The 15,031-nt window shown below is 32.4% G+C and overlaps 3 protein-coding genes across 8 annotated transcripts in view; 1 reads left to right on the forward strand and 2 right to left on the reverse strand.

The window, feature by feature from the left end:
* The window catches only part of LOC144836923 (uncharacterized), a 287,299-nt gene extending 274,255 nt beyond the window's left edge, over window positions 1-13,044 (forward strand). The window contains exons 2-3 of one of the 3 annotated variants that reach the window (XM_078691864.1): window positions 5,174-5,253; window positions 11,928-13,044. In XM_078691864.1, the coding sequence (XP_078547990.1) occupies window positions 11,965-12,765 (801 nt within the window). In that variant the 5' untranslated portion in view covers window positions 5,174-5,253; window positions 11,928-11,964 and the 3' untranslated portion in view covers window positions 12,766-13,044. Of the gene's footprint in view, window positions 1-5,168; window positions 5,259-11,858; window positions 11,879-11,927 lie in introns of those variants that run through there. The other 2 variants (XM_078691863.1, XM_078691865.1) reach the window with 2 other exon arrangements.
* On the reverse strand, window positions 1,748-5,323 carry LOC144836910 (glutamine synthetase-like). 2 transcript variants are annotated; one of them, XM_078691837.1, is made up of 8 exons: window positions 5,314-5,323; window positions 4,928-4,943; window positions 3,979-4,178; window positions 3,645-3,806; window positions 3,332-3,478; window positions 2,884-3,211; window positions 2,514-2,694; window positions 1,748-2,083 (listed from the first exon to the last, which is right to left on the reverse strand). In XM_078691837.1, the coding sequence occupies exons 3-8, from the start codon at window positions 4,139-4,141 to the stop codon at window positions 1,967-1,969; spliced, it is 1,098 nt and encodes a 365-aa protein (XP_078547963.1). In that variant the 5' UTR covers window positions 4,142-4,178; window positions 4,928-4,943; window positions 5,314-5,323; the 3' UTR covers window positions 1,748-1,966. The 2 variants fall into 2 exon arrangements, with proteins under 2 accessions (XP_078547963.1, XP_078547962.1); XM_078691836.1 differs by lacking the exon at window positions 5,314-5,323 and having other exon boundaries at window positions 4,928-5,074.
* The window catches only part of LOC144836870 (anaphase-promoting complex subunit 5-like), a 42,712-nt gene continuing 34,837 nt past the window's right edge, over window positions 7,157-15,031 (reverse strand). For all 3 annotated transcript variants that reach the window (XM_078691778.1, XM_078691779.1, XM_078691780.1), the window contains exon 18: window positions 7,157-7,410. In XM_078691778.1, the coding sequence (XP_078547904.1) occupies window positions 7,294-7,410 (117 nt within the window). In that variant the 3' untranslated portion in view covers window positions 7,157-7,293. The remainder of the gene's footprint in view (window positions 7,411-15,031) is intronic.

Raw genomic sequence — 15,031 nt, forward strand, 5'->3', positions numbered from 1 at the left:
AATTTTCTACTAACCTCGAGAAATCCCGTTCTTTGGTAAAATTACGTCTAGTTAATTCAATTTCATAAAAACCTGGTATTGGAGAAAATAATAATAATAATAATACATCTTATGTATAAAATCTTTCTTTTCTTTATCTTGTATTACCAACAATTGGTCATTTTTCTTCAGGGAGTTGTAAAATAAGCCCTGTTAAGTTCTTTGCGTTTGTTAAATGTATTAATTCAAATGTTGAATATGAACTTGAATTTAATTCGTCACTTTGACGAATTATATTATTATATTTATTATTATTATTATATACATTTTTATCATTTTACTGAAATTCATTTTTTTTAAACATGCACGTACGTTAACATACGATCGGAAAATATTGATATATGCCATCCTCCCTATTATACGCATATATAGTGCTGAGTTGTCCCTATTATATGCCATACAATGTGTAGGCCTACAGTATATACTATATATCTATATACAGTGTAGCATAGGTGAAATTACAGGACACACATGTTCTAATTTTTTGGTATGATGAAATTATCAAAATAAACTCGAAGAAGACAATTTTGAAGGATAATGGATTGAGCAAATAAATACAAGAATTGGAAGAGAATTTGGCACGTAGAAGCGCAATGCGCGCTCTTTGAAATTTGTATAACTTTGACTAAAGAAATTTAAAAACTACTTTTTAACTTCAACTGGCCATATCATAACGTTACAACATCCGATAGGATTAATTTTTATATGAATTCATATCTACATTTCATCAGCTTTCATAATAAGTTATAATCTTCAAGGTCACCTTTAATTCTGAAGAGCTGTAAGATATTTAAATATACAGCGAAGGTGAAATTACACGACCTACGTTATCCAGGTTTTTACGCATGACGTAATTAAAATGAAAATAGTAGCAACTCATGAAAAAGTAAATTACTTGAGCAAGCATATACTAACATTTTAGCGAAAAGCGAGCTTGATTAACCGAGATGCACTCTTGAATATGATAACCTACAAAAAAGGATAAAAAATCCTAATTTTGGCTAGTGGCCATTTGATGACGCCACGTCATTTTGTACGCCAAATGTGTACATGATTTCATATCTACAACTCAATGACTACCAGAATTAGTTCACCGTGCATTCATTAATCTGCGCATTTTGTCATTTTTAACCTGCCTGTATGGCGTTATTGTAAGTCGGAATGGACTCAAATGTACTAAGGAGTGTGAGTAGAATATGATTTATACATCAAAACTTTTTTTTTTTTTACGCTTTCTAAGAATCGCGTGCGCAAAACGTGTTTTTGTGCAGTAATTTTTTGAAACACGCAAATGGCCAAATTCATGCCCTAAATTGATCAAACTTAATTTTTAGCTTTTTAAATTTAACACGCGATTTCAATATCATGCCAGACCAGACGTTGTTGGGTCCAGCAGCCGGTACCTATAAATTATAGTCGAGAATCCTTTTTCACAAAAATGTCAGTGTCTAGTACTATAACTGCTGCTTGCTTTATATCTAAATGATTCATCTCTTGTGACGTAGCGGGCTAGAGCAGCAGCGTGAAAATGTATATATGTATTTAAGTTTTGTCTAAAAAATTAGGCAGAATTTATGATATCGGCTTGTTTTTTTTCATGCAACTCCTAAAATGATTTAACAGTGGAACCTGGTATTATTTATCTCAATATTAATAGCTTACTCCATGCTATGTTTTAGCAGTTTTCAATCAATCCAGACATACAAAATTAAAAATACTTATTTACTTTATTTCAAGATCTATACATACAGACAGTAAAAGAATAACCCACAACAAATAATTACATTTAAATGAATTAAAATGATTTCATAGAAACAGTAATGCCTTTAATTTAAAGTGAAAATGTGAAACTTGTGACCATAAAATCCATGACTAGAATTGTTCTATCATAAATTAAAATTATATTAATATTGTGGAGAAGGAGTGTTTAGTTGTTCCAATCATTAAGCACCGTTGTCCTCACAATTGCTTCAGTAACTCTGTATGGATCACAGTTAGATGATGGCCTTCTGTCTTCTAAATAGCCACAACCTGTATCACCAACCTACAAATAGAAAAATTGGTAGTAAGGAAAGACCATCTATTCACAGTATACTAAGATTTGTGTGTAATGCGTCCGTATAATATGTTTTATGTTTATGCTTAGGACTACAAAGACAAGCCACTTTGGCTTCTGTGTATCTTAACCCATAAACTTTGTAAAATATTGAATATTGAATAAATGTTGATGTTATTATAAAAAAAATTTGACAGCCAATATGCCAAAATGGAATTAAAATAAAGAGACAATTCAGCTTTTTTGATCAGTTCTTCTGACAAAAACAAAGCTCAACTCTGTATCCAACTATTTAATGATTATTACCCACACGACACGACAGAATTTTGATTACATGGTTTTTTTCCTGTAATACTATACATAGTATTATAATTATTAATAAGTTTGAAATATTTTAGACAATTTGAGATAAACATACCTGGCGAGGGATACGTATACTTGCAGCTCTGTTAGCAATACCAGATGAAAATTCATCAATACTAGACGTCTCATGAAAACCTGTTAACCGTCTTGCATTGTCTTCTCCATTGTTTGGATCATAGGCACGAATGTGGTCATCATGTCTCTTTTCAAGTTTTTCAACAGCATCAAGAATGTGTCTAAAAGATATGGATTTTTGTAAAATGGGTGGTTGCAATATATCAGAGAAAGTGATCCTAAGATATTCCTCAAGATTTTCACTGGATTTTATAGATCTACAAATTACTCAGTATATATAACATGCCCCCAAGACATCATGTGACTGAATATTGCAAATATTGATAATTTAATGAATAAAAATGACTCACTTCATTCCACCTTTTTCCCTCATAGCAAGTGTACTAAAATTGCAGTGAGCACCGGCACCATTCCAATCACCTGGCATTGGTTTGGGATCTAATGAAGCAACAACACCAAAATCTTCACACACTCTGTGCAAGATAAACCTGGACATCCACAGATGATCACCCATTTCAATGCCTTCACATGGCCCTACTTGATACTCCCATTGGGCTGGCATCACCTCTGCATTGGATCCAGCAATCTTAATACCAGCATACATACAAGCACGGTAATGAGCTTCTACTATATCTCTTCCAAAAACTTTGTTGGCACCAACACCACAGTAGTAGGGTCCTAAAATTAAGCAATTCAGTTTTGTCAATTCAATGCACATTTGTCCTACATTTTACAATTAGTAAGTTTTGCAGCACAACTGTTCAGCCCATCCACAGTCATTTAATACGTTTTATTTACCTTGTGGTCCTGGATAGCCAAGCTTAGGCCATCCAAATGGATGCTTATCCTGACACAACAATGTGTATTCCTGCTCAATACCAAACCACGGATGACTAGCTTTTGCTCTTTCCATTACTTCAGCACATGTTTTCCTAAAGTTTGTTTCTGTTGGAATAAGATTTCAAAAGTTGTAATTTGGAATGCACAGCAATGTGCTGGGAAAGGTCAAGTAAATTCTATACAATTCTATCACAAATAACCCCAAAAATGATGGCAATAATGATTCTGAAACATCTATCTAACTCGTCGATATAAGATAGATGAAACCTACCTGCTGGTCTTTGATCATACTTGTAAGAATCGCACATTACTAATTTATTGTTTCCTCTTCTAAATGGGTCTTTAAATATTGCTACTGGATGTAAATACATATCACTGTTACTGCCTTCAGATTGTGCTGTACTTGACCCATCATAGTTCCATACTGGTAGATCTAGTAAAAAGAATGTGTACAAGATACAAAATAACTGTCAAATTATAAAAATTTGAAATGTACTTCACAATACTGTATATAAAAACAACTAACAAGGTACCGATTTTTCATTGCAAAGTATGTGTCGCAATACTTTATTTTAATAAAAAAAATAAAAATCTCTAAAGTGTACCTGATGGCGATTGTGGTTCAAAGTCAACTGTTTTTGTTTTTGCTCTTAATCCCTCACCAGATCCATCAATCCATACATACATGGCCTGAACACAACCACCTGTGTCCAAATCCATATACCTGTCCATAATTGTTTTGTCTAACTTTGCCGAGTAGTCAACCATTTTGAGTTTTTAGTATTTTTTATTTGCACCTAAAATTCTGTAATAAAATAATTTGATGGGTTAAAATGTTGGGAATTACAAATGCATTGTACCCAAAAACATGAAAATGTTTTTGATTAATTAATAGTTTTTGGCTGAATTAACCAAAGTTAAGTTTCTATGGAACTTTTACTAGGCTACAAGATAACCTAGGCCTAGGGCCTATTCAATGCGAGGGAAATGACACAAGTTGGGCGATTTAATTTTCTATTCATCCTGCTGCTAAAGAATTCCAATATTTTCTATGAAATAAGTCTGATGACGTATAACAAGCATGCAGTATGGTCGTGTATGAAGCAATTCCATTGGCCAGTAATGGTTACGCCCACATTTTGGCCCACGAGGCGGATAACAACAATCCATTTCAAGGTTGTCCTTGTTGTTTAGGCCAGAACTAAAGGTATTGGCCTATTTTATGTAGCCTACACTAACTAAAAACAATTTTATGAATTAAAATAGTTATAGCCTAAATAATCGAATAAATAGGCCTAGGCCCTAGTAAAAAAGAATGGGCTATTTTCAGTAACAACGCACTAGCCTACTACTTTTGTTTGGCCAGGCCTCCTAGCTAGGACCTAGCCTAGTCGAGGTTTATTATTAATTTAAAAAAAAGAGTATTCAATCTTCGTCGATTCCCCACGACACACAGTTATAAATCAGAGCATTAAAGGCCGATACAATACTCAACGCTACAATATTCTTTCTAATGAATATCTATCTTCTCACAAGGTAAATGAATGAACTTACCTACTCACTTAACCCACTCTCACTTCCTCTAGCTTCGATTCCAAAATGGATAACACAGTACACAAAAACGCATTTATATGCACACAGAGAGCCACGTTCAATGGTTTGATCTGATTGGTTGATTATTGATCAACACGAAGCAATTACAATATGATTGGCTGACTGGTAATACCTCGTGATCAATTGGGATTACAATTTTACGAAATCAACATACAGAGTGTGTGTTTACATTTACAACGTTGGGCGACGTCCATCGTGTACTTAAATTTAACACGCGCGCAGGCAGTAAAAAAAAAATAGATTCTTCATAGCATGTTGATTGGCGAGTACGGTTTGTAGTCATATTTTTTTTTATACACACATTCATCACATTTTTCAACGAATTTCACTATCACTACTACTACTAACTATACTACTTCATATGATTATCGTAAAAACTGTCGTAGTGTAAATTTTCGCGCGAAATCTTAACAAAAGGGATTTTCCCGGGATCCCAAGACACAATGCGCGAAAATCTGTAATTTAGTTTCTTTTCAATCATACCAACCAGTAAATCCGTCACATAACAACAGGATCCAAAAGTTAGTTTAGGTGAAGAATATGATTATGAAAATAACAACACTAAAGTATAATAATAAACATAAAATATTTCTTACAGAATTTATGCTGCTCGACTTCGTGACGTAACATTTTTAATTTAATTAATTATCCTATTTTTCTTTTGATTTTTAAAAATTAATATTCTATTTATTAATTTAAGAAATAATGATTTATTATCAATTTTATTTGTAGGCATACACACATTTATGTAAGATATAGTATGAAATGCACTATTTAATTATAATAAAGCAGGGCCTATCGAGTATTAAATACATAATTGTTTTGAGGATGGGGATTATGATTGGATTCAGTTTTTCCTTCTGAAGTTGATTTAGCTTATTAATTAATTAAATCAAACAGTCGGCAGTTTTCGGTAAAATAATTACATAAAATCATGTTTTTTAGTAAAATATTTTGTCTATTAACATTGTAAAATTCAATAAAATATGATATTAAATGTTTAGTAAAATAATATATTTATAAATATTTATTTAACCTCATTCGAAGAATGTCAATACTTTATTAGTCCTGAGAAACAACATGACTTCATGTGGTACACGCGAGAAAAATATTATGGAGTGCACTGCATTTTTAATTGAAAGATTAAATTAAATTATTAAATATTACGTTAAACTACTTTGTTGTGTTGTTATGGTGGTTAAACCAACAAAATTGTAGTATGTAATTATATATTATTTATTTTTATAACACAATAAACCTAAAGACCATGAACTTATGTACTACATACACGTAGTACTTACTGTAATCACTAGACTACGTAAAATGTTGTAAAAGACGCACTGGGCGTTTCATAGAAATCACCGGGGGCTCAACTTGTCAGGGGCTCAACTGGTCATATGCCCCGCCAACAAACGTACTCACTAATCAAACAATTCTTCATCTATACATATACACCAGGATATACACACATCATTCGCCAAAACTATTTATCATCCAAGAAGGATTTGACCATTATTATATTCAATGATAAATGCCTGCGTTGACAGCCAAACGAAAACATTATTTATTGAACAGGTCTTACAGACTAGACTATACTGTACTTCTCCCAGACATGCCCACAGTCCGAGTTTCAAAATATTAATATAATAATATATTTTTTGAGCGGTTTGTAAACAATAAGCTACCGCATGGTATCTGTTTACTAATGATTCTGCTCTCTTGAATATAATACGCGAAAATACCATTGAATGAATTTGTTTTATATGAATTTAAATTTAGGGTAGCCAGGTTAATTTAGCAGAAATATAAATACAGGACAACCCCTCCTTAGGGACACACCTATTAATTATAAGGGGAAACTTTCCCAAGGACAATACTGTATCTATTTGAAAACGCCCGCTTTGAATAAAAAACAACCACCCCACCCCAAAAAACACAATAACATTGTTATATAATAATAATGGCATTTTTTTTTTTTTCTTGAATAAATGCCTGCCACATGCCTACACACAATTCTATTTGTAGTAGTAATCATTGATTGCCATGATTCACCTGTATTTTAAGCATTTTGATGCATTTTTACTGTATTTACCATATTACATCCAAAAAATAAACGCCTCCCTCAAAGAATAAACAAGTACCTTCATAAAATAGCAAAAATGCTGTATATATAAAAATTAGACTTTAATCAAATAAATGGTTAATTGGAATTATACTGCATTTACAGGTCCTTATAGAGTACTAAGGCAATATACATTTATTACTACAATGATCATCAGAGGAAATTGATGAGAGTATGTTGTCCACTATTTGACTGTAACAGGTGGAATAATTGCAGTTGGAAACTGTTGATCAAGTTGTCGGAATTGTTGTGCACATTTGTTACGTTCTGATGTGTAGCCAAGTTCGTGGTACATTTGAGCCTGAATGAAATAAATAAAAACATTTTATAAGCACAGAAACTGAGAGAAATACTTGGCCATATTGAAGGAAAAGATAACAATAATCAATAGACATGGTCAGTAAACCTATTAAAGGCCAAACATTCCTAAATTCCAAGTCCTATATAAAGTATTGTATTGTATGTAAAATAAAATTTCTACAAAATGTCAATACAAAATATAGATTAATATTCAAATACAATAGCACTTAAATTATTAATGTTTATTTCTTTAGGAATCACTATCTTGGCACTTGTGTGCACTAATTTGTTTTAATAGTAGCTCTTGCATGCAGCACATGTGCTAACAATTATATTATTTAATTTATTATTAACCCCTAGTTAATATAATTCATACATTCATACAATAAACAGTGATATACTGTATAACAAAGCTAGTGAAGCATAAGACCTCATGTGATCAACTTGTGATCATGACTGTCACTTTGTGAACTAAAAACATACATGTATAATAATAATACTGACAATTTCTCAGCTCATTTCACATGTTGTAAGTAAAACTTTCTAATATTTCTGTCCATATGAGTAACAGTAATTTATGATGTAGGGCTAATGATCTTGCACAGCACAACAGACCTAGTGTGAAGAAAGTGTATATTTTCCACAAAGTTTTCCACCTAAAAACTAGAGATATTACAGTATATCTCTATGGTATACTATGTTGTATTATTTACTAGTAGTATGTACCCATCAATCTATTATTAATAACTGAAAAACACTAATGCACAACAATGGGTCTTTGTAACATACTAAGTACTGTATAGTATTTTACTACAGTATTATTAACAGCATAATCTGGATTGGATTACAAAAGGATTATAAAAAGCCAGCTACAAAGCCATTCTTTTTATCGGCACAAAGCCTGTTTACACATTCCCGCCAAAATGAGTTTCTTCTGTTTTTATTGAATTGGTTTGTATACCAAGAGACAATTCATTCTTTGCAGATCATCACATTTGGATAAGGCTTATGAATAGACATAGACACACAAAACCTATTCCTTAGACTTTCCTTCAGTAGAGGAATTTGTAGGTATTTTATTGAAAGGACTTTTTTTTATGCAGTATGTACATTACCCTTTAGGGGGAGGGACCAATAAAATGTATAGGTTCTATTTATCCTCATTTGTTAAGCTTACAGAGTTGACCTGAATGACATTGGCTAAAATGAGGTAAATCATTTTTTTGTGTGTATATTATATATTTGGTTATTTGGTGTTAAAACAACAGAAAAATTACAAAATAGACAATTAAATCTATGAAAGTATGAATTATTGTTGTTTTAAAAAAAATAAGTAGGCTTATACTATTACAATACATGGAACATGGAATTAATAAAAATCATTGTGCAAGCATGGAGGAAGCATGGTGCAAGTAAACCATTGTTGGACTGAGGTTTAAGATTGAAATTACAATAACTTCAAACATTACACAATTGAAGTTCAATTGTGTAATATTGGCAAAAACCATGAGAAAGGATGTCCACTGCTTGAAATAAATAAATTGTTTAATGGAAACTATTAAAAGTACAATAACAAAAAAACAACCAAGGATATTTCAAGTTAATGCATTGTTATTTCAGTAATAATTATCAGATAATTCATTAAAAAATAATAGCACATAACCAATAAAAATAAATGTCTTGTGATAGAATCTAGACCCTAACCTGTACTATTTTAAATCTTTATTTAAATAACCACTAAAAAATCACTAAAAATCATATTTTGTAAATATAAATTAACTGAAATGCCTTTACAAAATTCACAGGAAAAATTATTGCGAAATTTTTCTTCACCATGATTTTGTAAACTTTTGCAGTGTTATGACATCACACACCAACTTGTATCTCAATCAGAGAGCAACCGGCAAAATACCACTGAACACGTTCTTAATATTTAGCAGTTGACGTGTTAGTTGACTTGTTAATGCGCACATCATGAAAATGAGTATTCAATCAACATAGTGGATGTGCAAACTGAAAAGTTCCTATTGTAGCATTAAATGAGGTTCTTGCTTTACATTGAAATTGATATTTATAATTGCATCATACATACACCAACAGCTGTCACAGTCAATGTTTTGTACAGTTTCTGTATATATTTCAAAATTACTTTAATAGTGTATTGTAGTTATTTTTCCCCTAAATAGGGAAAACTAAACATTCAAATAAATCTAAAAAATTGTGCTCATTAAATAAATATCAGCACTGTGTTTGCACAGTATATTCAATTCACAATTAGTGAAAACTATTATATTTAACAACAAAATCATGTTACCAGTAAAATTGGTACATACAGTAGCAAGGGTATAGGCTGGTCTGTATATGGGGAAGTGCACTTCTTAGGGATTTGAAAAGTTTATGAAATTGCTGGGGTTGAATCAGAATCGGCTGGAGGGTGCACATGTCTATGCCCTTGCAGATTTTAGTTTTGTTGGATAGGTGGATGGGGATTATGAAGATACAAATAAGCTAAACATTTAAACACATTTAAAAGTTGGTTTCTATATGTATAATACTGTACTTGCAATACTATTGACAAGTTTGACAATATACTGTATCAAGTTTTTTTACACATACAATAGATGTTTAAATCTACAAGGCCATATCCACCCTTTTTGGCCTCCAATTGTTAATTTAAATAGCATACTTTAGTAGCATACTGTTGATTAACCACATGTTGATTTCTGTTGTTATGAAGTCAGTATTGATTTTATTGACGCAATAGTACAGCTGTTACTCTGTTTATTATGAACCATCTTCAATCGAGCATGAATAGTACTAAATGAAACTAAAATTTAGGAATACGAGATATTAGGTACTTTTAGATTTTCACGACTGCTACCCAATGACTTCATTTTTATGACATGCGCATGCGCAAGTCGGCTGGTATGTCAACTGCCAAATTTGAGAACTTCATTCAGTGGCATTTTGCCGTTTGCTCTCTGACAAGAGTACGAGTGGACGTAGTGTATGACGTCATAACACTGCAAAAGTATACCAAAATTATAGAGTAGAATGATTTTCTGAGAATGTACAGTAAAAAAGTGCATTTCAGTTAAAGATGTATTGTCCACCAAAAGAATGAACATTAATTAAATCAGACTTTGAATAAGTTAATAAAGTTAATCCCTTCCGTAAAAAAAATAAATTTGTTTTCGATTCAATTTTTGTGCTTAAAATTTTTGCGTTAAATTACAGACTTTTTTTCAGGTAAATAATTTGTTTTCGATTCAATTTTTGTTCAATTGAGCAACAGAAATTGTGCACGAATACACTAATACTACAGTGATTTGAACATGACATTAGAACAATAAAATTGACATGATGATGACCCCAAATAATTTGGTTCCTTTTACTAAAATAACTATGACATTGACAGGTAAATACAATAATTGTTTGGAATTAGTTTTCAAATTTAAATTGTTCAGATTTTGGTAACAAACTTTGGAGACTATTATCTATCTATCTATTACTATTGTCCCCCAAAAACATGAAAAATGAACATTAATTAAATCAGACTTTGAATAAGTTATTTTGTAATTTCAATAAAGTTAATCCCTTCAGTAAAAAAAACCGGAACAAATAATGTTGTCATATAAAATGACTAAATTAATGGTCAAATTCAACCAAAAACCCATTGATTGGCAGCCAATTTGATTATTTTTTGCTTTAAATTACAGTTTTTTCAGGTAAATAAATTTGTTTTCAATTCAATTTTTGTTCAAAGTGGATAATTATTATGTGACATTAAAATGGCATATTCAACAAGAAAAAAATTGTACCAAATTTTTTTCAGGGGGACAATACATTTTTAAATTATATTTAAAAACTGGGAATTATTGATTTGTATTGGTTATTTTAAATAAAGAGTTTAATGCTATATGTTATATTGTTATGACCTAGGACGCCAGCCTGCTACAGAAAATTAAGGATCTAGGCTTAAGCTACACACTTAGCCTGGCCTAAGCCTGTATACTTCCACTGTCCCAGCATGGCGTAAACGTCCACTTAATCTAAATATGTATGTCAACGAGTAACAGTCGACTACAACCCATGAAGATGTGATCTTCGTTCACGGTTACTCAAATCTAAAAGTAAAATAGTGGTAAATCAGAAGGAGTTTATTCAAATATATGAAATGTTATTTTCAAAATCAGACATAGGATCAGTGCTAATGAAGATTTCGAGATTATCTTTGTTTGTGCAATGGTCTCACTCTCTTATTCTGTTTACCTATTCTATATAAAACAAACTGATAATTTACATTTTTTTTGTAATTGTCAAATGGGTTGGATACATAATGTAACTGCTGTAAAATTGTCCACGAATACACTAATACTACAGTAATTTGAACATGACAATTAGAACAATTGACATGATGACCCCAAATAATTTGGTTCCTTTTACTAAAATAACTATGATATTGACAGGTAAATACAATAATTGGTTGGAATTAGTTTTCAAATTTAAATTTTTCAGATTTTGGTAACAAACTTTGTAGACACACACTGACACAATGACACAAGTTTTGAATCAACCACGACCTGCTCTTGAGATTTCGCTCGACCTGCAAAGATTAATGTTACGAATGAAGGGTGAATTTATGGATGATTTCGGACAAGGTGTGGACTATGCAAAATTAAAAACAAGTGAACTTTTTAAGATTTACTTAAGTAAAAGTAGAGAACTTAGCAATGCAGACATAAACACACTCAATGAGAATCAACGAAAAGCGTTTTTCATCAATACATATAATGCTCTGACTCTACACGGTCTTGCTATTTCTGAAACACCACTGGCATCTGTCTTAGATGTGACAAATTTCTGGTCAAAGACATCGTACAACATTGGTGGGAAAATCTACTCACTAGATGACATTGAGCATGGTATTCTGAGAAGCAATAAACCACATCCTTCCAGTACAACTCCACTTTTCTTATCACATGATCCCCGGTTAAAATTTGTAATGAAAGAACTTGACCCACGCATACACTTTGCTCTTGTGTGTGGTGCAAAATCATGTCCTGCCATTAATGTATATTCCGAGCGGAACCTTGATAATGCCCTCAAAGCAGCTTCTATAAATTTTCTCGCCCAAGAAGTGAATGTTGACATTAATGAGAAAAGAGTAATACTGTCTAAGATTCTAGATTGGTATGGCACTGACTTCGGTGCAACTCCTCGAGAGGTGGTAGAATGGATAGTACCTTACATAAGTGATGAAACAGGTCTCAAATCATTACTTGATGAAACAAAACAGGAAAACAATTTGGAAGTCATTTATTCAGATTACAATTGGAAATTGAACAAGGTTTAATTAATATGCTAATACATAAATAGGATAATGTTCAATTATAACTTGATATGAGGATTCAATAGTAACATGTTGTATTTGAGATGTTGACCGTTGAGCTACGACAGCGATGCAGTAAAAGAATAGTGAGATTGTTTGTGGTTAGCAAAATATGAGTTTTATAGTATCTTTTATACTCTTTTTTCCTACAGTATAACTCGATGGTAAATTAATATACTGTATTTAGATTAAATTCTTCATTGAGACAAGAAACTGTGTCTAGATTATAAGCAATACTGTAAAATTGAATGGTTTTCTGTTTTTTTTTTCATAACTTCCTTCAGTTTCAGTCAACTCTACTGTACTTAATTGAAGACTTCCAAGGAAGGTCAGGTTAAACAGTGAAGTACTTGGCAAAATATTTCCACAGAGAGGGAGCATGTTGAAAGATGCATTTTTTTGCTTTAGGTATTATCGTTACCTACATGGTTCAAATCCTGTTGGGGTTTATAATTTGTTTAAATAATTTTAATCAGTATACAATATACAAACAAAATGCGGTATCTATATATAAATTATGCTTAATTCTGACATAGGCAAGCAAAATGGAAAAACTTTGGGACAATTCTCAGCCTTTGATACTTACCTCATCTATCTCAGATGTACCGCGAAACATAGATTTGATAACATTAGTTTTCACTATTACGATATTGTTCCATATTTCTATCTTAGGAAGATATTATAAAGGGTTTTAAAACAAAAATACTGATTTCATCGGTAGATTTTTAACTCTACGCACGGTAGAAGTAATTTACGGGTTCACGGTAAGGTGTGTCAATCACCTTGCAAATTCCTGCATGGTTGGTTTCAACTAAGTTGGCCGTTGGTGGCAATAGCCATTTTAGTTTTTTGTTTATTTTCGGACCGCGAAATCAAATTAAATATATTCATAAAACATAGAAGTATATTGTGGGGAATAAGTATATAAAATTACATCGGGAGAAATGATGATAAGAGCTTTTGTTTTGAGTAAGCTGCCAGGACTTTATGTATATGTGCGCTATCTGTGTTCGCTAGAACCCTGCCCATGTTGCAAGCCGTCTAAATCATCTTCCTTCTTAGGCCAAAACGGCCGACTGTCATATCTACTAAAGGATTTTATTTGTAAATGTACTATATTATTAAAACTAAAAAATTAAATGTATCCTTCGAATAAGCACCTCCCTCAAATTAACTCCCTACATCCACACTATAAGGGTCCTACCAAACAATAAACACTATATGTGAAACAGGTTAGTGAGTAGATTTCAATAATGGTAACCGACCGAAAACATCCAGGCCAGAATGTCCTTCTAAAACCTTTTTACCCGAGTCATTATCATTCCGAGAACCATCGTCTACACTTCCTAGAGTGGGAGCGATTCTGAAATCAAGTTTGACCAGAATGGTCGAGGAGTGTCTTGAAGCTGTGCTGATTTGCAGTGCCCCTGCCTTAACCCATGGTGTAAGCTTAACCGCAGTCAGTCGACTAATATTTTGGTACATGTCAAAGAAGATGTCCATGCTAAAAAGAATACAGAGGGGGTGCTATGTAATATATCGTATGGAAAATAAAAAAGGACGTATGTAGCAAGTATATACTTGTAGTAGATCTTTAGAAGGCATCTTGTGTACAAACGTCGACATGCTTTAGCAACGATATCATGAATATGCATATCCCATTTAAGCAGTTTGATGTGATTTACACATTTAAGATCATGGCCATTTAGATTGAATCTGGGAGGAGGACAGTCAGACTTTAGGAAGGAAATACGCATCACAAATCATCAAGTTGATTTAAAGTGTCCTGCAACAATTGGCTATCATTACTTTTAACCACTTCACTAAGAGTGAGGTCGTCCACATATTTCCACCGTCTGTCAGTTCCCTCAGCAACATCATTGACTAATACCAAAAAGAGAAGGGGGCCCAACTTTGTGCCCTGGGCACCCCACAAGTAATATTAGAATTAGAAGAGGTGGCTCCCTTAACTTTGGTATTGCATGTGCGATTTAAGAGGTAACTACCAACGGTAGGAAGAATGGACAACCTCACTCTTATGGATATTAATTTATCTATGACAACATTATGATCCACACGAACGAAAGCCTTGGTAAAGTCTACAGCACATAAGTTTAAATATTTACTACCCCCCTCCAGGTCAGATACAACAGAATTTATCAGGTCTACGAGGTAGTGTGAAGTTGACGAGCCTTTACGACAACCAAATTGCTTACTATCTAAAGAATCT

This window comes from Antedon bifida, chromosome 3 (assembly GCF_963402885.1).
Source record: "Antedon bifida chromosome 3, ecAntBifi1.1, whole genome shotgun sequence".
In the NCBI taxonomy this organism is placed as follows: Eukaryota; Metazoa; Echinodermata; class Crinoidea; order Comatulida; family Antedonidae; genus Antedon; species Antedon bifida.